This window comes from Bufo gargarizans, chromosome 3, assembly GCF_014858855.1.
Source record: "Bufo gargarizans isolate SCDJY-AF-19 chromosome 3, ASM1485885v1, whole genome shotgun sequence".
NCBI classification, from domain to species: domain Eukaryota; kingdom Metazoa; phylum Chordata; class Amphibia; order Anura; family Bufonidae; genus Bufo; species Bufo gargarizans.
The window spans coordinates 474,576,996-474,603,250 of record NC_058082.1 but is presented as its reverse complement, the minus strand read 5'-3'; the positions used below and the strand labels follow the sequence as shown (position 1 = coordinate 474,603,250).

Here is a 26,255-nt window from a genome sequence, read left to right as displayed (position 1 = left end):
AGGTGTACATAGCCTTTAAAGTGGTTTGCACAGTTTTATTGAATTATGTAATTTTTCAAAGTCTTATGTCTAAATTTGGAGGTGCATGGATCAATACTGTATCATCTACAATTCTCTATAGTGGATGAATTTCTAGACAATCACTCACCAGTAAAATCCACCTTTATTTGAACTAATGAAAAAATTATACAGGAACAAAACCACTGAACTGGTTTACGTTTTCCAACACAAGGTCTTAATCATAACCATCACGTTGAATAAAGGTCTCCCAGACTGATCTCCGGCTATCATTTCATCCGAGACAAAAGCAGGGCTCATCGCAGAAGATGATAGAGCTCCACTCCAACTTCCATTGCCGTTTTACTGTGCACCATGATAGACTTTGCGAGGGGTGGCATGAGGTCAATACAACATCTGTAGCTGGACGTCTGGCTTGTAGTCCAATGTCGTTCAAATTGCTTGTGATGGTTTCTGTAGACACTGTTTGCCATCATAGACTTGGGATGTGACTTCCAGTTTCACTTGCACTACACAACATTCTTCTAGTCAATTGATTCCTCTGTGTACATGTTCGCCTTTGTGGACTTCTTGCTGTCATTCACTTCATCGTTGTTCTTCCAACCACCAGGGCACACAATTTTAAGCAGTGCTAACATCTTGGCCTAGATGCAGTCATCTGCCGTAGTAATAAACCAAGGTCCCTCAGTTCAGGATTCTGTCCCTCTAAGTTTGCGACATGTGGCAATAAGTGGCACGTTGATAAACAGGAGGCATCGCACATTACTTGATCTGACTTTTGAGGTTTCATATGGCTAAAAAATTTAGCTTGAATCTGGCTTTTATGACCCTCCCACATGCCATAAATCGGAGCTAGGTGCTTGAAAAGTTGATCATCTGCAGATCTTTTGTTGATGAGTGTATGAAATAGCACCATGGCTTCAGTTTATAATGAATCTATGAGATGATCAGCCAACAGATCAAAACTGATGTTTTTTTTGTTTTTTTCACTATTTGGGTCCATCAGGGTTTTGGTAACATTTGGTGGTAAGGATAGTGCTGTAGATTGTGCAGTTCTTGTGTTAGATATATTTTCAAGCTGGTACAAGCATTATTACAACAGAAGTATATGTGAAGCAGAGTGAGAGAGTATTGGATCTTCTCACTAAAGTCTGATCCAAATGAATATTGAATCCGACAATTCCAGAGACTTACATATGTACCCTTCCAGTGTCACATGCACTGATGAATGGAAAGTAAGTTTTAAGGTCTACAGTTACTAACAGGAGAATCATTGAAATATGACTGTAATAGAAGGCTGTGGATAGATGCCTGTTTGATATGGGTGAATGGTGACAGGAGGAACATACAGTTTTTCTATATTATATGTTGCACAGAATAGCTATTTACTACTTCTGAAGGCTTGTTATTAGGCCGCCGGTGTTTTACTCTGTCGTTTGGACTTAAGTAAACTTGTCTTCAAAAAAGAGAAAAACAGACATTCAGGTGCTTTTGACGGGAGTGCTGGCCAATCGCAGCGCTCAGCTCATAGCCTGAGAAGGAGACGCCCAGGAGAACAAGAGCAGGGTCCTCCCAGTTGAGCCAAAAATCAGAAGATACCGGAGCTTATACCGGGAGAACGGAGCGGCGCCCAGGGATAATAGTAAGTGCAGGGAGATCTCTGGGCGCCGCTCTCCATGTCAGCATACTTAGTTTAGATTTTTTATTGTAATGAAAGGTCCTCTGTAAGCCACATTCTTATCAGTGAGAGAAAGCAGAGATAAGGAGCCCATCAGCTCCCCAACTGACAGAAAAGAGAGAAAATCCAGAAGCTGCTACTAGAGCATCTCAGCTTTGTACAGAAAAATGGGTTCCATATTTTTAATAAAGACCAATTGAAAACATGATTTTTAGCTCAAAAGGAGTACCATACAATATAAAATTCCCCCAAAGGTGTACATGGCCTTTAGGTAAATATGGTAACATTTCAAACCATGTGTTATGATTTCTTAGCCTGGTACAGTTATTTTTTCACTTTATATCTAATTTTTCTGAGAAATTTTTGCACTGGTTGTATTCTCTGTAAATGAGATAGAAATAGTTTTTCCAGCTATTTTTTTTATTGATTACGGTATGCTGGAGAAGATCCAGGGTTTTATGCTGTGAATTGTGCGCCGCTTATAGATACATAGTTGTAAGTTAATTGGATGTATCCAATTTTTCGCTTTTGCCCCCGAGATATTGAAAATTTTAACTGAGGCGTATTTATCTTTGTCAGTCGTGATTGTTATTTTGTTGTATTCCGAGTAAGTAAATTCCAAAATTCTCAGCCGTATTCCCTTTTGGAGATTAACTAGATTTGAAGAAGATTTGTCCGTCGCCTCTGAACAAAGTGAACTAACTGAATAAAGAACAAATGTCAGTTTAAAGGCCATCTTTCCTAAGTCGTAGGAAACCATGGATTTCACTTTATTTTGTGAAACAGGGCTTAGTTATTTAACCTATACATCCAAGTATGCTGGCAGTTAAAAAATTTGTCCAAAGAAAAAAGTTCTGTATTTTTAAAACCAGCACCCAGATCTGAATACTTTTCTGATTGCATCTAATTAAAAATTTAGTATAGCTACTGAATTATTCAATAAAATCTATCTGTATAGCGCCACCTGCTGTTTATTTAGATTTTCTTATTTCTCTGCTGGACGCACATGCTCAGTTTCATCCTTCAACTGCCTCCTGAGCTATGATAGGGAGAGAGCTGCAGCAGAAAGGACACATCCTCTGAGCTGCTAGATTGATATAAATCTACCGTAGCATAGCAATTATTGAAATGAATAGGGAGATCTCTAGACCCATGTGAGGTACAGGGCTGTTCTAGCTTTGTTAGAAAGAGATTGTCATGTACTATATGATGTCTGATTTTCATTTTTTACATTAATCATGGGATAACCACTTTAAGGCATTTGGGAATACAGGTGCCACCAAAACTGTACCCCAGGGAGTGCTGCTGTAATTGAAAAGGCAACAGCCAAGATAGGAGAACGTTTTGATAATGATCATCTAACTCTTTAGAAATTAATGTAGCACCTATCAAGAAGTATCTAACAAACAGCTACAGGGCTTTCTAGTGATTATGCCTGTTTGGGTGTACCTTAGGTGTTTCCAAACAACTATATACCATATGTCTTCTTCCAGCTCATTGGAATGCATGCTGGTATAGTAGCTCTAGCAGCACAGGATTGGAAATAACTATTAGAGTGGATTAGGGTTCTACAACTGGTCACACCAAGTACAGGACCCCGTTTTCCTGGAACTCCGATAGAAATGAATGGAGCAGCCGCAGAAATGCCCGACTGGCCGCTCCGTCCATTTCAGGGGGCTGCAGGGGGGTACGGAGCCCCCGTCGTGTCACCGGTGAGGGTCCCAGGGGATCCCCACCGATCTAATAGTTATCCCCTATCCCGTGGACAGGGGACTTAATGTAACCGGAATACCCCATTAATGTACCCGGAATACCCCTTGAATGCAGCACACCTATGCTATTCACCTAACACGCCTTGAATGTTCTCCTGCTAAATAAATAGCTTAGAGCTCTGTGATGCACCATTCATTTAACGGCTGCAACATGTGAAAGTAGTTAAAACATTACAGTCTATAAGTAAAAAGAAATAAAGAAATGTGGTGCGCCCACAGTAAATCCTGGATAAGGGTCCATTCACACGTCAGTATTTTTAAGTTTCCAGATAAACGTTCCTTTTTATTTGCGGATCCGTTTTTCAGTACAACCTTCCGTTTTTTTTTTTTACTAAAGTGCTTCCGAATCCGTTCCGTGTTTCCGTTATTCCGTTTTTTTGTGGTTTTTTTTTTTTCATCTATTTTCCTGTCAACGGATCCGCAAAATCGGATGACATTCGGATGGTTTTGTGTATGTCATCCGCATTTATGCGGATCCATTGACTTGAATGGACAACGGACCCGAAAACGGACAGAAAGTAGGACAAGCTTAATTTTTTTTCAGGATCCGCATACTCGAAAATAGGAAAAAGGAACGGATTCCTTTATTCGGACAGCACTATGATTGGTGTCCGCATTTTTGCAGAGGCAATTGAAATTAATGGATCCGAAAAAACGTTCCTATTTAAATCGGAACGGAAGCGGAGTGTTATAACGGACGTGTGAATGGACCCTAAGATGTATGGTCACCACCCTTGCTAACAGAGCAGGAAGGTAACAACACTCCGGGGTCAGGCACGGTCAGACTTGCAGTGGATGTCTGGAATTTGTTTTTACAGATGGATTAATAAAGAATATGGATTGTAATCGACTGCTTTTCCCATTTTTACAAAATGAAAAATGATAGTCCCTATATGGGCCCAAAAAAGTTTAAAAAAGTGTTTGAAGTTAACAAAAAAAGTTACCAAAGCAAAAAAATGAATAGAATTCTAATAAAAATATGTAGAGCTGATGCCGGGGGTCCCAGCAGCAGATTCCTTTAGCTGTCTTAAATGGTGGTATAACAATGCAAGAATAGTCAAGTAACAGTCCCAGGGCCGTCTTTACCAAGGGGCAAAAGGGGCAGCTGCCCTGGGCCCAGTTGCTCCTGGGGGGCCCAAGGCAGCTGCCTCTTGAGCCCTGCTAGCTACTGCCCCGGGTGTCAGGCTGTCGGTTACACAGGCATCATGATCGTACTGTGTTAATGATCTTAATTCTAAGACCTTAATGAGTTTTGCTCTAGGACCTTAATGACATCATTACCATGTGACCAGTAACCTAGCAATTACTGGTCACATGGCTATGAGGTCACCACAGGTCCTACTGAGTGTTTCAGAAGTTAACTGTGGAGCTTTTTTGTGTAAAGATTACATCAGAAAAAGGTGACAGGGGCTGTTATGTTAATATACTGTAAACTACTGTATAGTGGGGTGCTGTTTATTGTGTGGTGGGCTGTATATTGTGTGGTGGGCTGTATATTGTGTGGTGGGCTGTATATTGTGTGGTGGGCTATATATTGTGTAATGGGCTGTATATTGTGTGGTGGGCTGTATACTGTGGTGGTGGTGGGGGGGTGGCCTGTATACTGTGTGGTGGGCTGTATACTGTGTGGTGGGCTGTATACTGTGGGGGGCCTGTATAGTGTGGGGGGGCCTGTATAGTGGGGGGAGTGCTATACTGCTGTACAGTGTGGGGGGCTGTATTGTGTATAGTTTGGGGTGTTGTATACTGTGAGGTGTTGTATACTGTGGGGTGCTGTATACTGTGGGCTGCTATACTGCTCTACTACACTACGTGCAGAATTATTAGGCAAATGAGTATTTTGACCACATCATCCTCTTTATGCATGTTGTCTTACTCCAAGCTGTATAGGCTCGAAAGCCTACTACCAATTAAGCATATTAGGTGATGTGCATCTCTGTAATGAGAAGGGGTGTGGTCTAATGGCATCAACACCCTATATCAGGTGTGCATAATGGGTCAAAAGAAGGACTTGACAGGCTCAGAAAAGTCAAAAATAGTGAGATATCTTGCAGAGGGATGCAGCACTCTTAAAATTGCAAAGCTTCTGAAGCGTGATCATCGAACAATCAAGCGTTTCATTCAAAATAGTGAACAGGGTCGCAAGAAGCGTGTGGAAAAACCAAGGCGCAAAATAACTGCCCATGAACTGAGAAAAGTCAAGCGTGCAGCTGCCAAGATGCCACTTGCCACCAGTTTGGCCATATTTCAGAGCTGCAACATCACTGGAGTGCCCAAAAGCACAAGGTGTGCAATACTCAGAGACATGGCCAAGGTAAGAAAGGCTGAAAGACGACCACCACTGAACAAGACACACAAGCTGAAACGTCAAGACTGGGCCAAGAAATATCTCAAGACTGATTTTTCTAAGGTTTTATGGACTGATGAAATGAGAGTGAGTCTTGATGGGCCAGATGGCTGGATTGGTAAAGGGCAGAGAGCTCCAGTCCGACTCAGATGCCAGCAAGGTGGAGGTGGAGTACTGGTTTGGGCTGGTATCATCAAAGATGAGCTTGTGGGGCCTTTTTGGGTTGAGGATGGAGTGAAGCTCAACTCCCAGTCCTACTGCCAGTTTCTGGAAGACACCTTCTTCAAGCAGTGGTACAGGAAGAAGTCTGCAAGGTAAGAAAAACATGATTTTCATGCAGGACAATGCTCCATCACACGCGTCCAAGTACTCCACAACGTGGCTGGCAAGAAAGGGTATAAAAGAAGAAAATCTAATGACATGGCCTCCTTGTTCACCTGATCTGAACCCCATTGAGAACCTGTGGTCCATCATCAAATGTGAGATTTACAAGGAGGGAAAACAGTACACCTCTCTGAACAGTGTCTGGGAGGCTGTGGTTGCTGCTGCACGCAATGTTGATGGTGAACAGATCAAAACACTGACAGAATCCATGGATGGCAGGCTTTTGAGTGTCCTTGCAAAGAAAGGTGGCTATATTGGTCACTGATTTGTTTTTGTTTTGTTTTTGAATGTCAGAAATGTATATTTGTGAATGTTGAGATGTTATATTGGTTTCACTGGTAAAAATAAATAATTGAAATGGGTATATATTTGTTTTTTGTTAAGTTGCCTAATAATTATGCACAGTAATAGTCACCTGCACACACAGATATCCCCCTAAAATAGCTAAAACTAAAAACAAACTAAAAACTACTTCCAAAAATATTCAGCTTTGATATTAATGAGTTTTTTGGGTTCATTGAGAACATGGTTGTTGTTCAATAATAAAATTAATCCTCAAAAATGCAACTTGCCTAATAATTCTGCACTCCCTGTATATACTGTGGGGTACTGTATAGTGTGGGGTGCTATACTGCATACTGTGTGGTGCTGTATACTATAGGGTGCTATACTGCATACTGTGGGGTGCTGGGGTGCACTGTAACACTAGGGTGAGCCGAGCCCCGGTCTCCTTCCTGCAGAGCGGTGCCCACTTCCAGCCTGAGCCCGGCTGCCCAGAGCACTGATCCTGAGCCGCTGGAGTCTTCAGAACTGGAAGTATTTACAGTCATTCACTGGACTCTACCAGATGTGTGGATTTTTTTTGTGTGTGTTGTGGTGGAGGGTGTGATATGCCTGCTAAGGTGTGGGAAGGCGGGATCCAGGGGGCCCAAGTAAATTTTTGCCCAGGGTCCAATCAATATTAAAGACGGCCCTGAACAGTCCAGGTTTGGTACTGGAGTAAGCAGTAACAGTTGCTGGATTATAGGCAAAGCACAATAGGGCTCTGTTCGTATGGGTCTACAGGAGTGCGACACAGACGTGAATAGAGCCAAACCTGAAAATCAGGAAGTGTATAGGCTTAATGGGAAGTCAGAGGTTGAGGTTAAACAGGTTTGGAACAAGGAGTTTAGTAATGATCAGGAATGTCTACAGACGCTGTGAAGGAGCTGTCCAGCAGCTCAGGGAGCACTATGGTGCTGCTCTCTGGAACAGGAGACTCTTTTTTTTTTTCATCGATCCGTGTGCTTAATCTGAGGATCTCACTTGCACGTTTTATTCTTGTCTGTTTGTGCAGAAGAGAATAGCCCTTTGTATTAATGGCACTGTGAAAAAAAATTTCAAGCACACAAAGTATCGGAGAACTATATACTACTGTGTGCATGAGGCCTACCTGGATCTAAACATTGATTATCCTGTATAGTGATGTATCATTATTATATCGCTGATATATTTAATCATTCATAAGTTAACATTTGAGTTTTACCTATAAAGAGTAAAAATTATATGCACCTTTAGAATAATTTTGTGCTTTTTTTTTCCTATTCTGTTAAGAAATCAGTGATTTTTCTGGTCTATTTTTTATCCTCTGTCTATTGTTCTGCCATTCTGCTCTACTTCTGAATTCTTTTAAACCTTTCTACTTCTTTGTGTTGCATTCTTCTTACATTCTGTCCTCTGGTATCACACATTGTGCATCTGTCAGCGTGACATGTCAGATTTACCCATTTACCAGGAGAAACCCAGTCACAAGAAGCAGGTGAAATGTTTTACTCTCTTATAACATTTCTCTATTCAGAAATCACACCATTGATACATTTGCAAGAACATGCATAATTAAAGGGATTCTGTCACCAGGATTATCCCTATAGAACCAATTACATGTTATTGGAGGTCTCCTACCGCATGTCAGAAATATACCAGTGTGTAAATTATGACTGCTGTAGTTTTGCAGAAAAAATGACTTTACATCTATGCAAATGAACTGTGAAAAGAGCCCAAGGGGCGTCCTACCAGTCAGCGGAGGCCAGCTGCGCTCATTTTGTGCGAGCCCAGCACCCCATCCTCGTCCTCAAGTCCCCTCCTAGCCCCTCCGACGTCATTCTGATGTTGCACTGTAATCCTGTGCTAGTGCGTTTTCTAGTCACCTTAGCGGTGGCGCGGTCTCCCATTCATCTGCTGGCATCAGCCTCATGGACTGCCCCTTGGGCTCGTTTCGCAATTCATTTCCATACATATAAAATTGTTTCTCCTTAAAAAAAACACAGCAGTCATAATTTACACACTGGTATATTTCTGACATGCTGTAGGAGACCCCCAATAACATGTAATTGGCTCTATAGGGATAATCCTGGTGACAGAATCCCCTTTAAGCTTCTAATCAGCATTAGGGGCAAAAAAGCCAAAGCCTAGATCCAATTCTTACAATTAGTATGTATTTACCAGGATATCAGTATTCATTTTTATAATATTAAATAGAGTTAGTTTATTTTGTTAAACTCTCCGATAACCCCTTTAAAATGGTTTCCACACATTTTTTTTTCTTCTTAAGTATTTGATGTAGTTTTTTGAGCCAAAGCCAGAAATGAATGAGAAATTTAAAAAGGAAGGACTTCTATTTCACCTCCTGCCGAAGTACAGTAGCTTTTTTTAAGAAAAAAAAAAAGGGGTTGAAAGCGTCACTAACTTTTCACACAATTTTTCAAACAACTTTTGATATCTCATAGAGACATATCAAAAATTGTGATTGGTGGACGTCTGAGTTCAGAGACCTCCACTAATCTGTGGAACAAGGGGAGAGAGGTGCACGCTTATAAGGTGATGACTGAATCAAGATGGGCCCATAGAGTTCTATGGATCTGGTCTTGTGCAAAGAGGAGAGAGAGCGCGCAATATGTGTGTTTCTCTCCCATCATTCTAGAGAACGGTGGGGGTCTCAGCACTCAGACCCCCACCGATCACTAGTTTTGATATGTCTCTATCACACATCAAAAGTTGTGTGAAAAGTTAGTGACACTTTAAATGGGTTGTCAGAGTTATTTTTTTTGTTCTTTGTATGTTTCTAACTAGGCAAATGTAAGGGCTTTACAATGCACTTACTGCATCTGCAGTGGTTCCCTTCTCAGATTTCACTGAGGGTCACATGATCCGTGATGTCAGCTTCTCTTCCTGCTCTTATGATGTTTTGTGCACAAGCCTGAGAGAGCAGATCTGTGTCTGTACACGAGACGTCAGTGTGCTGGCCACACCCCCCAGCACTGCTGCTGTCTGTCCTCTCCCTGGATTCTTCAGGAAACTTTAACCCCTTCTGCAGCACAGACTCAGGGCTGAAGGCTTTGCCGAGTAGCTACAGGTAGTGAAGAGACACAGGATCTTCCCTCCTCATCCTGCAGACACAGAGCTGACAGACTAGAGGAGTTCTGCAGAGCATTGCACAAGAACAGGTAGGGGAAAGATCCCGTGTGTATCAGCAGTGTCAGAGTACAGCTGGGACTTGTAGTCCTACACATAAAACATGCTGCTGAGTATCCTAGCGCTATTATTCACTCCCTTTGCAGAGCAGGGGGAGGGGCACAAATATTCATGAGGAAAACCTCAGAGATTGTTGCTACTGAAGGTAAACAGAGGCCAGAAGAGAACTTGCTTAGCTTAGTTATATATTGCTGACCATCAGATTTACAGTGCTATATATATTTTTTTCATAACCAGGACAACCCAATTAAGCAGTTTGCTCCCACAATATGTCCAAATATACAGCCACCCTTACCTTAGGTCTAACTTGGTTAAAGGGGTTATCCCCTTGACAACCCCTTTAAGGGCTCTAATTTATCATGAAGCCAGTTTAATACAGTTTGGGATGGATTTCACATTTCTGAGGCCCCAAGCAAGGTTTGCCTGATGGTAAAGTCCTTCCCTAAAGACGATATATCAACATGCTGCAGTAGTAAAACCTTTGACAGGCTGCACTGGAACCCAATGCAGACAGGGAAGGGAGAGGCTGTACTAAATAAAGGGGCCGTGCTGCTCAGCAGAGGACATTGCGTGTGAACCTGTCCACAGTATGGCATGCAAAAGTTTGGGCACCCCTGGGTCACAATTTTTGTTAATGTGAACAGTTAAGCAAGTTGAAGATGAAATTATCTCTACAAAGTACAAAGATGACACATTGTCTTTGTACTTTAAGCAAAAAGTATTTTTTATTTTCATATTTTACATTTTCAAAATAACAAAAAGCAATACTCTGGCCACCCTGCATGGTTAGTACCTAGTTGCACCCCCTTTGGCAAGCATCACAGCTTGTAAACGCTTTTTGTAGTTAGCCAAAAGTCATTTCTTGTTTGAGGGATTTTCATCCAGTCTTCTTTGCAAAAGTATTCCAGTCCTGTGAAATTCCTGGACTATCTTGCATGCACTGCTCTTTTGAGGTCTATCCACAGATTTTCAATTATGTTCAGATCAGGGGACTATGAGAGTCATGGTAAAACCTTCAGCTTGCACCCTTTGAGGTAGTTTATTGTGGATTATAATGTGTGTTTAGGATCATTATCCATTTGTAGAAGCCATGCTCTTTTTATCTTCAGCTTTTTTTTTTTACACTTGATGTTATGTTTACTTACAGAATTTGCTGGAATTTCATTAAATCCATTCTTCCTTTTACCTGTGAAATGTTCCCTGTGCCATTTACTGCAACACAACCCCAAAGCATGATTGACCCACCCCCATACTTTATAGTTGGAGAGATTCTCCTTTCATTAAATGTTGTGCCCTTTTTTCTACCAACATACCTTTGCTCATTGTGGCCAAAGAGTTTTAACCTCAGCGGTATTTTAACCTCAGCGGTCCACAGGACTTGTTTCCAAAATGCATCAGGCTTGTTTAGATGTTTTTTTTGCAAACTTCTGATGCTGATTTTTGTAGTGAGGACACACTACACACTACAGTCATTCTTTTGATGACTATTCGATGAAGGCCATATTTGTGCAGGTGTCGCTGAACAGTAGAACAGTGTACCACTTCCGAGTCTGCTAAGTCTTCCAGAAGGTGTTTTGCAGTCTACCAGGTGTTCTGCCATTAATCCTATGAACAAGCATTTTTCTTGGATTCCTGACTGTCACGTACCGGGGACCAAGCCAGCCCACCGCGTCACGTGACAAGGGTTGCCCAAGCCCTTCAGGCCGATTCACCTCACGTCCTCACACGCTGCAACAAGCCGTAACTCGAGCATAAATCACCACCTGAAGCCTGCAAGCACACCCACAAAACTTTCACTGCCACCACCCGTCCGTTATAAGGTCGACGGGACACCCCTGAGTGTTCCACTCGCAAGCAGACACACGCACACGGTAGTAAGCCTCACAGAACACAACATACAGCCTCAGACTGCACACGCACTCTTCATGGAGCTAACAGGTTCTTAAGGTTACAAGACAAACCATCAAACTTTTAGGTTTAATGTATTAAAAATAGACAGTACTTGGTTACAAAAATAGATTAACAAGAGACATACATAAATGGCAAACAATTGTAAAATAAAAAGGAGAAAACATAGAAAGTTCTGATACTTAGCAGTTGCGTGGTAAAAGTCCTTTCCTCCCAGGAGATTTGGGCAGAATAATGGTGCACAAACTAATTTGATTAGATCTCCCACTTTGTGACGCCCAAATATCCAGAGACTGTATGTTTATGCCTTTCCTCCAGGGGTAGGCCTGAGGGGGATTTTCCCTCCCACCTCTGACCCAGCCCCTCTGGCCTAGCTTCATTACCCATGCAGCCGGCCCACTGGCCATCTAGGGAACAGGTATGAAAATATCAAAAAGATATCTTCACCAGACCAACTGGGAAACTACAGACCCCAGACCTTTTTCATAATTCATATCTTATCGCTTTCGAGCATATCAAATGAGACACGTCCAGGACGCTCAGAAGATGAGATCCTTATTTTAAGAAGATGAAGGCGAGTTGATACTCCATGTCTGGTGTCCATGCGATGCCCCCATCATACCAGATATGATGAGCTGGGTTTTGGAGACGTCAGCCCCATCCTGAACAAGTTATGAAGAATTACAACTTATTGTTCATTCTCTGGTATGAAGCTCCCATGCTGACACACGGCGCCAGAGAGTCTGCTGTCCCCTGTCTTGAGTGTGATCAGCAAAAGGGCCCATCCTGGTTATCATCTCTGTGCTAACTAGACCCCTGGGGAGCAGTTTTTAGAGGTATGAGGCAGACATCTCGGCACTATATGCAGCCTTCAACCAATTCATCAATGGCTGCTGACCTGGCAATACAAAAACATAAATACATACTGTATACGAATGCGAATCACACTGGACTATGCTATACTATGACATATACCCATAAAACACATATCACAGCAATCATAATAACTAGGAATAAGGCGGTCCTTTTTCCTGACACAGACCTTCTCCTGAACTCCACTTTTCCTGTTAACTGCCATTTCTTAATTACATTTCGAACTGAGGAAATGGCAACCTGAAAACTTTTTGCTATCTTCTTATAGCCTTCTCCTGCTTTGTGGGCCTCATCCATTTTTACAGTGTTAGGCAGTTGCTTAGAAGAACGCACGACTGCTGTTTTTGAGACAAGGTTAGTCTGGTATCTACTTAGGTTCCCATACTTTTGCAAGGTACTCCTTTCATTTTTCTCTCTAAAATGTACAAAACCAAAATAATGCACTGATCTTGCTTACAATGTAAAAATTTTACTTTATGCCTTTTGGAGATCATGTCATCTTCATCTTGCTTAACTGTTCACAGTTGCAAACTTTTCAATGCCACTGTATATACAGTAAGTAGTTAATGCAGGTTTGGAAAATGGAGCTTCTGTCAGTCATGTGCAGTGTTTCTTTCTGTGCCTGTGGGGCTGAAACAACCATAAAAAAATGCTAAATTAGTACTGCCGCATCTCTAAGGCCCCTTTCACACTCCCCATATTCCGCGCGGATGCGATGCGTGAGTTGAACGCATTGCACCCGCACTGAATCCCGACCCATTCATTTCTATGGGGCTGTTCACATGAGCAGTTATTTTCACGCATCACTTGTGCGTTGCGTGAAAATCGCAGCATGCTCTATATTCAGCGTTTTTCACGTGACTCAGGCCCCATAGAAATTAATGGGGTTGCGTGAAAATCGCAAGCAAGTGCAGATGCGGTGCGATTTTCACGCACGGTTGCTAGGAGACGATCGGGATGGAGACCCGATCATTATTATTTTCCATGTTATAAGGGAAAATAATAGCATTCTAAATACAGAATGCATATTAAAATAGCGCTGGAGGGGTTAAAAAATTGTAATTTCTTTTTTAACTCACCTTAATCTACTTGATCGCGTAGCCGGCATCTCCTTCTGTCTTCATCTTAGCTGTGTGCAGTAACAGGACCTGTGGTGATGTAACTCCGGTCATCACATGATCCATCACCATGGTAAAAGATCATGTGATGGATCATGTGATGACCGGATGAAGTCTGAATAACCCAGTTCCGACAAACTGTACTTTGCTGAAATTATACAGCCTTCTGGATTCCTTTTATCTCACCCATCTGAGCAATCTGGACGAGATATAAACCCTTCCAGTACTTTATAAAATACATTGATGCAATTTATGTATTGTTGGCAGGTTCTTATAGTCTACCTTTCAGTAGAATACAGCAATATGCACAAAAAACCCCAAAATGGTTGGGTGTTCACCTGGTAGTACTGTGAAGGTGATAGGCACAACGTTATCAAGACTAGGATACAACTGTACCTGATAGAGAGTGCTCTGCTCCAGAAATGTGTTTCCCCAATAAAGCACTTAATTATGAGTCTTTCACAACTCAAGGGCTCGCCAATATCAACCATGCAGCAGTGCGATTTACTTCCTACATTTTTCAATAGGAGGATTGCATATTCATTTTCCCTTGTGGGACTAAAATTGTAGAATAATGAATAAAAAAATGTCCTTAAGGCCTTATGCACACGACTGTATGTATTTTGCGCTCCACAAAAAACAGATCTGCAAAAAAATACTGATGACGTCTGTGTACATTCCGTATTTTGCAGAACGTAACAGGTGGCCCCTGATAGAACAGTACTATCCTTGTCCGTAATGCGGACAATAATAGGACATGTTCTATTTTTTTGCGGAACAGAAATACGGACATACAGAAACGGACTGCACACGGAGTAACTTCCTTTTTTTTCGGACCCATTGAAATTAATGATTCAGTATACGCAGAAAAAGCAGAATAGACACGGAAAGAATATACATTCATGTGCATGAGGCCTAAGTGTAAAAATAAAAGTTACATCACATTATTTAAGCGATCTGGTCGGGAGAAAATGCCCAAACTGCTGTTTTTGTTTACCCTGTCTCCTAAAAAATTTAATAAAAAGTAGTTAAATATTGTTAAAAATGTAGCAGTGCTGTAGAGTAATTACACTTACCTATAGAGAAAGGTAAACATGTCAGTTAGGGCTCATGCACTCGAACGTATTTTCTTTCCGTATCTGTTCCATTTTTTTTGCGGACCGTATGCTAAACCATTCACTTTAATAGGTCCGCAAGAAAAGCAGAAGTTACTCTGTGTGCATTCCGTTTCCGTATGTCCATATTTCCGTTATGCAAAAAAATAGAACATGTCCTATTATTGTCCGCATTACGGACAAGGATAGTACTGTTCTATAAAGGGCCAGCTGTTTCGTTCTGCAAAATACGGAATGCACACGGATGTCATTCGTATTTTTTGCAGATCCGTTTTTTGCGAACCGCAAAATACATACGGTCGTGTGCATGAGCCCCCTATACCACATGGAAAACACTGAAAAAAATTCAGAACTGTTATTTTTTTGTTCATGCTGCCTCCCAAAATGTGTAATAAAAAGTAATTAAAAAAAATCTAATGTAAACCAAAATTATACTACAGTTTGTCTGGAAACAAGCCCTCTCCTAACTCTGGCAATGGAAAATGTAAAAAATGACGGCTCGCAGAATATAGTGATACAGAAACAAGTGATTTTTTTCAAATACATGTACTTTATTGTGGTAAAGACGTAAAACTACAAAAATCTCAGTAACTGTAATGGTGCAAAGAATTAAAGATAACATGTTATTGAGGCTGCACAGTGAATGGTGCAAAATGTAAACAAAAAACACATTACAATTGCTGCTTTTTGCCTTTCCCCAGTTAATCATTTTAATAGGTCACTGAGTTTTCAGCAAATTTTTTATATGTCAGACATTTCAAAATTTTCATTGGGGAGGGGGGTTAGAGTGCTGAGACCCCCTCCGATCCCTAGAGCAAGAAGAGAGAAAAGCGCTTTTCCTCACTGAAGGGGATGGAATTGAGCTAGGCCTAGACCTTCTTTTATGTCCATATAGCTTCCTGTCCTGCGGCGAAGAGAGAGAACGCAATATGCAAGCGCTTCTCTCTCCTTATTCTAGGGATCGGTGGGTGTCTCTGCACGCCACGGATTAAATCTTTTGATGAGTCTCTATGATCAAAAGTGTGCTGAAAACTCAGTGACCCTTTAAGTATAAATACCCCAAAAAGGCGCAACTGGAAAATACAACTAAGGCTCCTTTCACACTAGCGTTTTTGCTGGATCCGTCATGGCTCAGCAAAAGCGCTTCCGTTACTAATAACACAACCAGCTGGATCCGTTTGTATTATCTTTAACATAGCCATGACGGATCCGTCATGAACTCCATTGAAAGGCAATGGGGGATGGATCAGTTTTCTATTGTGTCAGAGAAAACCATTGACTTGCATTGTGTGTCATGACGGACCCGTCTTGCTCCGCATTCCATGACGGAAATGAGAATGCAACCAAACGGAACGGAATGCATTTTGGAGCATTCTGTTCAGTTACGCTTTGTCCCCTTTGACCCCATGACGGATCTCAATACTGGAAAATAGAAACGCTAGTGTGAAAGTAGCCTTATCCCGCAAAACAACTAGCCCATATACAACTACGTCGATGGAAAAGTAAGAATTTAAGTTGTGGCTTGCTGGAATAAGCAAAAAACTGCTTCGTCCTAAAGGCACTAAATAGGCCGGTCCTAAAGGGGTTCCCTGTAACACACGGAATAAATCATACGCTGTAATTTATTCACAAAGTCAACAAATAAATAGTGAATTGTTTCCATAGCAGAAGCAGATGGTGTTTATATCTATCTGATCTCACGGGGAACTAGAAGCCTGACAACTGGCAGCCTTCTGACTGCTGTACAGGCACGTATATTTTTGATCCATATTATAAATCCCATCAGGTGTCGGTCCTCCCCCAGTCACAGGAGAGAAGCATTGTGGACAATTCAATTAGCAGGAGATCCATAAAACTAGCACTGCTACCCAACTCTGCGTATACTATTTATGATGTGAAGCCTTGACATTTGTATGGTTGGGGCCGGGGATACATTTAATCCTCCTGGCACCTTAGATGTGATATGAATGGGACATGGCAGCATAGTCGCAAGACATCGTTGTCAAGCTCATACCTAGTGAATGTGTCTAAAGGCCTTCTCCTTGACTGTAGTTATTTCTACTCAACACAGAGACAAAGTTCACAGCATTATACTATATATGTGTTTACATGAGCGGTAGATACATTTAGCTGTAACTAGAGATGCCTTGCGGTTCGCGGCAAACTTTGCTTGTTTGCCAAACGGGCGAACATATGGAGATGTCCGCCGGCGCCATATTCTTTTACATTGTGAAGAACTTTGACCCATGACACATCCATCAGGTGGTACAGGACAGCCAATTGAGACGTTTCAGCACATGGACATACCCCCTACCCTATAAATAAACCTGATCTGGCCACTATTTTATATTCAGTCTTTTGCCAGTGTAGGGAGAGGTTGGTGTGTGGAGCAGGGACAGGCTGTTAGGGACATCAAACGCTAGCTAGTAGGGCCACAAAAGTCCTTTTAAGGACTGGTATAGGAGTGCTATCGCTAGGTGTGATATAATGAGAGGTGTGATATGCTTATAATAGACTTTCTAACATAGAAATTATATTATAGTGTATTTGTACTGTGCAACAGTTGTGTGCGGTTCTGCTGCGATACCGCAACTATATAGAGGGACAAACGCTATTGGAACAAATAATTTTGACTGGTGTGATATACTAATAATATACTTTTTATATAGTGCATTTGGGTAGTGCAGCATTTGTTTGCGGTTACCTCTACAGCTACAGATAGTGACAAATGACATTGGTATAAATAATTTGTACTGGTGTGATATACCAGTTGCCCCCCCAAAAAAATGGAAAAAAAAGTGGGCTACAGCAAAATTGTTATTCAGTGACCGCATAATATACCTCCAGTCACATAATCACAATTTTTTTCATGTCAGGTGAATGCCTAATTTTTAAGGCCCGTACTCCTGTGGCCTAAAATAACATTTTTCTAGGCTCCAGCAGGGCACATTGAGAGTTTCCCTTTAAGACGCATACAAATGTCCCCTGATTAAGATACATATTTTTTGTTGGAATTTTTGCCATTGTTCCCCCTCTGGTATGTCACTGTTCATGTTGTGGGACTATTTTTAAACTTCTACTAAGTATTTGGTGGCTGCAAATATGAGCTGAAGGTTTTCCAGTTTTGCCTGCCATTAAAGTGAAGGAGGCGATCGCGAACCGTCCCGACCGATGTTCGGCCATCACTACCTGTCACCATTGTGCCTCATTGAAAAGCCGCAAAAAAATTTAATTAAAGGGGTTGTCCCATGAAAAAATAGCACCTGTCTCTGAATGCATTACATGTAATTAAACATTCAGAAACTCTGAGTTAATGTGCCACCTGCTGTTTGCTCTTTTCCTAATTTCTCTGTCCACCTCACTGAAGTGGTCGCACACTCCTTGAGAACCCCCCCCCCCCAAGCTTGCAGATTGAAATGAATCTAGCAGAGTATTTGGGGCAATGAAGGTACAGGGTTCGTCCTAGCTTTGTTAGAAAGAGATTTTCAGGCACTATATGAATTCAGATTTTCTTTTTTTTACGTTATTCATGGGATAATCCCTTTAAAAGGAGTTTTCCAGGGCTTACTTGTTAATGACTTATCCTTAGGTACACAGTTAAGTATAATCTTTATAGAATGTTTATCAAATGAATAACATTTTTTTGTTTTTAGACATTTATGTAAAAGTATTTTGTTTTTCCAGGTGATTGACATGCCTGAACACAACCCAGGAGACATGGGTGGAACAATGCGACTGGGGAAGCGGAAGACTGTTTTTACAGCAAGTAGCTCCACCCTAAGTATGTACAATATACCGTACACATTATACACTTATAACTGCTTCAGTGTATCTGTAGTAAGCATTGGGTTCAGTTCCATCAAGCTAAGTGGGGGCTTTAAATGTCATGTCTAGGCCTAGTGACATCACAGTGCCCGGATAGTGATGTCACCTATATCCAGTCGATCAGCTAGATGTCAAAATTGTCCATTGTATTCCATTCCACTTCTGTTTTTTTACCACTACTAGCTTATTAGTTGTTCTTATAGAAATGTAACGGTCAGAAGTAAAAAAATTTGTACCTTGAGCTCCACATGTAGTAATTATCTTTCAGGTTCTCCAGTGATATTACCTGAATTGATGGAAAACTGTCCTTCTATTGGCAAGTTCAATCAACAACAAAGTGCCATTAGTTGGTTTTCTAAGTGGCAACCAATATGGCAGCACTTCTTTTGTGTCATTTTTACCTCAACAAAACATTTTTGCACGCTGGACTTTTTTTCCATCTGAAATAACGGATCTCTGATGGCACAAACAGATGGCAAATGTGCATAACTGATGCACAGGATCTGGGTTTTTTTCCGTTTTTTTTTCCGTTTTTTTTTCTGTTCTCCTGACAGATCAGAAGAAAGGAAGAATAATGGTTATGTGAACTCCCCCCTAACACTCAACATCTCCTAGCAATCATTAGTGTCTTCTGAGTTTTTTATTTTTACACATTTTTCACTTTATAAGACATACCTGATGATAAGATGCACCTCAGGTTTTAGAGGAGTAAAATAAGAAAAAATATTTGTCATCAGACCTCAGATCAGACCCCCATAAATATCAGGACATCGGATTAGAATTCCATATCATGACATCACATCAGACCCCCATACCTGACGTTAAATCAGCCCTCCATGTCAGACCCCCATCAGCCCTCAGTATGAGACCCCCATCAGACCTCAGATCAGCCCTCAATGTCAGACCCCCATCAGACCTCAGATCAGCCCTCAGTGTCAGACCCCCATCAGACCTCAGATCAGCCCTCAGTGTCAGACCCTCATCAGACCTCAGATCAGCCCTCAGTGTCAGACCCTCATCAGACCTCAGATCAGCCCTCAGTGTCAGACCCCCATCAGTCCTCAGATCAGCCCTCAGTGTCAGACCCTCATCAGACCTCAGATCAGCCCTCAGTGTCAGACCCCCATCAGACCTCAGATCAGCCCTCAGTGTCAGACCCCCATCAGACCTTAGATCAGCCCTCAGTGTCAGACCTTCATCAGACCTTATATCAGCCCTTTGTGTCAGACCCCCCCAATCAGAGTTCTTGCTAGATGCCATCAGACCTCAGATAAGATTAAAATAAATAAAAACTCTGCTTACCTCTTCTGCGCCACGGCTCCTCTCCACATCCAGTGGTCTCTGCAGAAGTCGCGCTCCCTTGTCTTCTCCAGCCCGTGCTGCACTGTCACCTTACTGCGTGCAGTGTCAGGTCCTAGTTCTAGAACTAATGTCCTGACACTGTACACGGTCAGGACAGTGCAGCACTGGCCCCAGGAAGGGTGAGTACCTGAAGCTCTGGCAGTGCTTCGCTCCCTGCTTCCTGCACCTAATGCATACTAGTGAGTGCTTCCATAATGGAAGCGCCCACTAGTATTCACGTTATAAGATGCACAGCCATTTTTCCTCCACTTTTGGGGCATAAAAGTGCACCTTATAAAGCGAAAAATACAGTATATGGGGCAAGGGCTACGTGAGCAACACACAATATAGAACATACTAAGATTTTTCCTGAACACAAAGATGGTGCATGAAAAATAGCGCTCAAGTGCACAGAGCTATTGAAATGAATAGGTCAGGATTCAGTCCGGATGCTATGGGTTCACAAAATGCTTTGTGTCCGGACAGAAAACTCCTTTGAGCCAGAGGTGTAACTAGACCAGCATGGACTTTCTATAATATCGGTGTCTTCTTATGTGGCACAAGGGTCTTTGGGCCCCCTTAGGCTTCTGCTAGGAGTAGTAGCGACTGCTACCTCTGCACCCCCTATCGCTACGCCCCTGTATATATATATATATATATACACACACACACAAAGCTGTTACACTGTAACAATATATCTCTGCCTCGTGGAATCCTGTATGAGCTCTGGGTTAGGTATGATTAATAATACTGTCTGTATTGAGCAGTGCAGTCATGTATCTTCTGGATGTGAGAACGTGCTAAACACCTTGTCATCCACCTCGGATTTGACTTCTCAGAAACCTTCACCCAACCCCTTCATACACGTGCATGTATGCATGTGTTGTCGGTGAGGATCAAGCCTCTGTTGAGTTTAGCCGAATTTTCTCCTAATGTATAAAAAATAAATATGTATATGCATATATATGTATAAATATATTGAGTAGCGTGTGCACATTACAGTACTGTTAGTTCAGGCCATTAGACCCGTGGTCAGACCGGAAGGTGCCTCCATAAGTGCACCTGTATAACGCTCCTGGGAAATTGGTCTGAACTGAAGGCCACGCTGAGGTTTCGTGGATGTGGCCACATAATTGTTTTTGGCTACAGCAAGCACTCACTCCCTTCTCAGTGTTGACAGCATGACACCAGTTTTGTGCGCTCACTGCGCTGCCTGATGGACATTGGTGGTCAAGTGTTTTGAAAAGATGGGAGGAATGGCCTGACACATAGGTAGAGAGATAAGGGTCTGGAACACAGCAGAGTTGGGAAAACAGAGACATAATGGAAATATCCCGCATTGTGCATAAAATCCCGATATATCGTAGGCTTGTCAGTGACCCCCATGGTTATGCTCCTTTGTCTCCCATCATCCTCTCTGGGCTTCTTGGTTCTAGTAATTGGTGGATTTGGCTGATGTTGGCCATACTTTTGTTTGTATGACATGCCAAAAGATAACATTTTATAAAGAAAGGTCCACAAATACATCTAAGACCAGTTTTGGATTGAATTGTTATTATTTTTTTTCTTTCTAGAAAAGCTGTATAAAAATATGGATTTTGTGGAAGAACGTCATCGACATCGCTATGAGGTAAACTTATTGTCAGCATTAAAGGGGTTGTCTCACTTCAGCAAATGGCATTTATCATGTAGAGAATGTTAATACAAGGCACTTACTAATGTATTGTAATTGTCCATATTGCCTCCTTTGCTGGCTGGATTCATTTTTCCATCACATTATACACTGCTTGTTTCCATGGTTATGACCACTCTGCAATCCAGCAGTGGTGGTTGTGCTTGCGCAATATAGGAAAAAGCGTCAGCCTCTCTGGTGGCCGGGACTGTGGGAGCGCACATAGGCGATATAAGGTGATATAATGCTAATGACAAAGGCAAAATCCTCCACTTGGAATTCGTGCTCACCTTGAGTCGGCACCATATTTTATTTTCTCTATATCATATTGATCATGTACAGTGCTGCAAACATGACTCCCACACGTTATACTAGAACAGTGAAAAGATATTAAAATCAGTTGACAAATCAATAATGTAAAACAGAATAGAATAAAAGTAAACCACAACCTAATAAACGTGAACGGTATATATCCCATGCATGTGGACATTTTGGCACCTCAAAGCCCAGCAGGTTTTTAAAAGGATGCAAAAATCCATATCTTCATTTGGGAACAAGGAGTTAGGTTTTTTGCACAATATTCCTTAATAAACATATGGATTTTGTAGACTACAGTCACTCACTCAGTATATAGGGGCACATTTATTAAGACCGGCGTTTTAGACGCCGGTCTTAATAAACCCCGAAGCTGGCGGTGGTTCTAAATGTAGCTGTCTAAAGCCTCATTCACACGTCCGTGCTCAAATCTGTGAGAAGGTGGTCAGTGATGCATCCGTGAAGGATCCGTGTTGGGTCTGTGTGTCCGTTTATTGCTGTCCGTGTGACATCCGTGTTTCACTGACGCTGCACAGCTGAAAAATAATTTTCAAAGCATCTCTTCCTAATGATCCGTGGAATACGGATGCAAGATGGATGGCATCCGTGGTTTTCACAGACACATAGGGCCAGATTTATCATTAGCTCAAGTCAGAATAATGGAGTGAAAAAGTCAAAAATTTTTGCTTAATCACTAAAACTGCGCAAAAATTTGCGACTTTTTTCTGCTCTGCACTATGCTCGCCAGTTTTCTGAAAGTGGGCGTGTTTTCTTATGTAAATTAATCCATAGACAAATTTACTATTGAGACTATTTAAAAAGTCGCAAAAATGTCACAAAAAATTGCGCAATTTCACTCCAGTGAGGACCATTCTTATCTTATGAGACTTTTTAATAGAACATGCGACTTTTTCGTAAAGACGTGCGACTTTTTTGTGAAGATGTGCGACTTTTGTAAAGCTGCTTACTGACTGATAAACTGCTACCGTCAAACCACATTTATTACAGTCTTAAAGGGCCGATCATAAATCTGACTTGGCTAAAACTGACTTTAGCCATATGTGAAAGTGGAGTGAGCTGTCAGAGTCGTGATAAATCTGGCCCATAGACTCCAGACATTGCAATCGGGATTGCCATTGATAGGCATATTCTCTCAGAATTGTTAAAGCACTAAAAGCACACTTTTATGGAAATTCCATGTAAAGAACTATCTCCTCCAGAAAGAGAAGCATCCGCAGACAGCTGCTTTACAGTACTGCCAATAGGTCTCCATACACAGCTGGTCTTCTTAAAGGGGTTTTCTTCTGGATGGGTCATCTGAATAGCAGGGGTCCGACACCCGGGACCCCTGCCGATCAGCTGTTTGAGATGGCACCAGTGCTCCTGTAAGTGCCACAGTCTTCTCACCGTTTTCCCTGGTGACATCACATTCAAGTGAATGGGACTGAGCTGCGATACCAAGCACAGCCGCTGTACAGTGTATGGCGCTATGCTTGGTAAGCTGCTGATCGTTGGGGGTCCCGGATGTCGGACCCCTACCGATCACATACTGATGACCTAACCAGAGGATAGGTCATAGGTTAAAAAGTCTCGGAAAACCTTTTTAAGGAGAGCCAGTGCCTCCCCTAAGCTATGGAAATTCCAGAAATGAAATAGACTATGTAGTCAGAGACCGAAAAGAAGCACAATTCTTCTCAGACAATAGCGAGGAGCTCTCCTTGGGTTTTCAGTAGTATAAAAATAATAGGGATTGAGTGAAAGATAAAATGAGTACAAAACTTGGAGCTGAGGTGTTTCATATCGCTCTACTGCATTAGGCTACAATACATATAACTTGATTGATATACTTTCTTTCTATTTCCCTGTTGGTTCCTCTGCTCGGCTCATACTATACATATTATATATTAAAACAGCTGAAACAAATGGAAAAAACTATTTCGCACTTTACAGAACTGTATGCTGGGCAGGTTTTTGTGAAATTAAAATGTTAAAAAAAAGTTTGAAAATAAGAAAAAGAACAGAAAATATGCTTGTGCTTTCTGCACATGTTGCTCCTTCTAGTTCTGCATATAGGATCAATTCACAGGTCTGCGACTAAAAAGCTGTTTGATTATTTTTATCTAATTTCCATGTATTTTGGTGTGATGAAAACAATTAAAATATTGAAAAAACTAGACATCCTGATTTGCCACAAAATGCAAAATTGTCTTCAAATTAATAATAATAAAAAAAGTTGGTATTTTTTTATATTATGTTTTTTTAACCAAATTTAAAGTCCAAATTACTACTAATTAATTCACATAAGTGCATTTAAGATATAAAATGCCCAAAAAATAGCCCTGTAAATCTAATGGTCAGCAATATATACAGGTGAAACTCGAAAAATTAGAATATTGTGCAAAAATCCATTTATTTCACTAATGCAAATGTGAAGGGATTGCATTAATGCAGCTTAAAATCCGAATTTTGTGAAAAGGTTCAATATTTAAGGCTCAAAGTGTCACACTCTAGTCAGCTAATTAATCCATACCCCCTGAGTAAAGGGTACCTCAAAATGGTGACTTTGGGGTTTCATAAGCTGTAAACCATAATCATCCAAATTATAACAAATAAAGGCTTGAAATATCTCGCTTTGCCTGTAATGAGTCTCTCATATGTTAGTTTCACCTACACGATATTCTAATTTTTCGAGTTTCACCTGTACATAAGCTAAGCAAGTTTTAGGGAAAAAAATAAAATATTTACTCATTTCCCTAGTTCTCTTCTTGGACCTTTGTTGTTATTTGCAGGTAAACAATCTCTGCCCCCCCCCCCCCACAAAGGGGGTGAATACAAGTGCTGCTCTGAGTGACATGTCTGACTACTGGGATACTCAGCAGCATGCTGTATGTGTAAGCCTCAACCCTGAGTCTGTGCTTCTAATGGTAGAAGGGGTTAATCTTTCCTGAAGAATCCAGTGGGAGGGAGACACAGGGCAGATAGTAGCAGCTCCGGTCAGTGCAGGGGGCGTGGCCAGCACTGTGACGTCTCGTGTACAGACACAGAGCTGCTCTCTCCTGTAGTCCACACTTGTGCACGGATCATCATCAGGTTTCTGGTTCTAGGCTGTTCACACTTTTTCATCTCAGTTCGTGTTAGCTCATCATTCTTCAACTGTTATGTTATGGCTCCGCGAAAGTGTATTAATTCGCCAGACAGTTTGTGTTTCCTTTGTGGTGAATATACAGTGTTGAAGCAACAGCAGAATATTACAGACTTTGTTACAAAAGTATACTTCGCATACTTTGGACTAAAAATTGGAGATCAAGATAAAGTTTATGCGCCTCATAAAGTGTGCAAATGGTGTGTTGAGGGCCTCCGAAACTGGTTCAAGGGCAAGAAAAAATCTTTCCGTTATGGAACCATAGCATATAGGTATATTGTAAATGATTTCCAGACATGTTTCAGGGCACTAGCTCCTTCTTCAGTCGTTTACAATATACATATATGCATTTATATATGGTCCGGACCAAAGGTATATACAGTAGTGCTCATCTTAGAGCGAACTCGTCACTGCTGGAGGAGGTAGCGCGCTACAATCCAATACGAGCTAACTACCTGGGGATCCGCAACATACAAGCCTGCTGCTACGGAGATCTCCATAAGGATTATATCACAACCAGCGCTGATATAAGAGGAGGAGAAGGGTAAGTGCTTGAACCCCGTATACCCTCAGGAGTGACGAGCTGCGCTCCAAGTAAGTGACTGACGTTGCAAACAATAATAGTGATATGAATTAACAATGTTGGCGATATAACTTTACGGCGACTGAAGCAGGACATTTATAATCAGTGTGCTGGCAGTGATGAACTTACCTCTCGCTTCTTATTGAATATTGTGGAGCAGCATAAACCACGTGTGCCTGGCTTGTCTACTCTGCTTGGTCAGCGCTTTTATGGAATAATGTGGAGTGATAAGTTCAAACATTAGGACCATGAAATGAAGATCATGAATTAGGTGTCAGCAAACACTGTTTGGATCATGGACTAAGATTTTTTGTGGTTTATAATACAAGCGGTATTTATCTATAATACAAACCGGATTACAAAAAATTTGGGACACTATACAAATCGCGAATAAAAACTGAATGCAATGATGTGGAGGTGCCAACTTCTAATATTTTATTCAGAATAGAACATAAATCACGGAACAAAAGTTTAAACTGAGAAAATGTACCATTTTAAGGGAAAAATATGTTGAATCAGAATTTCATGGTGTCAACAAATCCCCCAAAAGTTGGAACAAGGCCATTTTCACCGCTGTGTGGCATCTCACCTTCTTCTTACAACACTCAACAGACGTCTGGGGACCGAGGAGACCAGTTTCTCAAGTTTAGAAAT

General features: G+C 41.5%; 1 protein-coding gene across 1 annotated transcript in view; it reads left to right on the top strand.

Annotated features, from left to right (window-relative positions):
• CTPS2 (CTP synthase 2) overlaps nucleotides 1-26,255 on the top strand; it is a 191,229-nt gene that overhangs the window by 137,847 nt on the left and 27,127 nt on the right. The window contains exons 15-16 of the mRNA XM_044286767.1: nucleotides 18,408-18,504; nucleotides 21,464-21,519. Of these exons, the coding sequence (XP_044142702.1) occupies nucleotides 18,408-18,504; nucleotides 21,464-21,519 (153 nt within the window). The remainder of the gene's footprint in view (nucleotides 1-18,407; nucleotides 18,505-21,463; nucleotides 21,520-26,255) is intronic.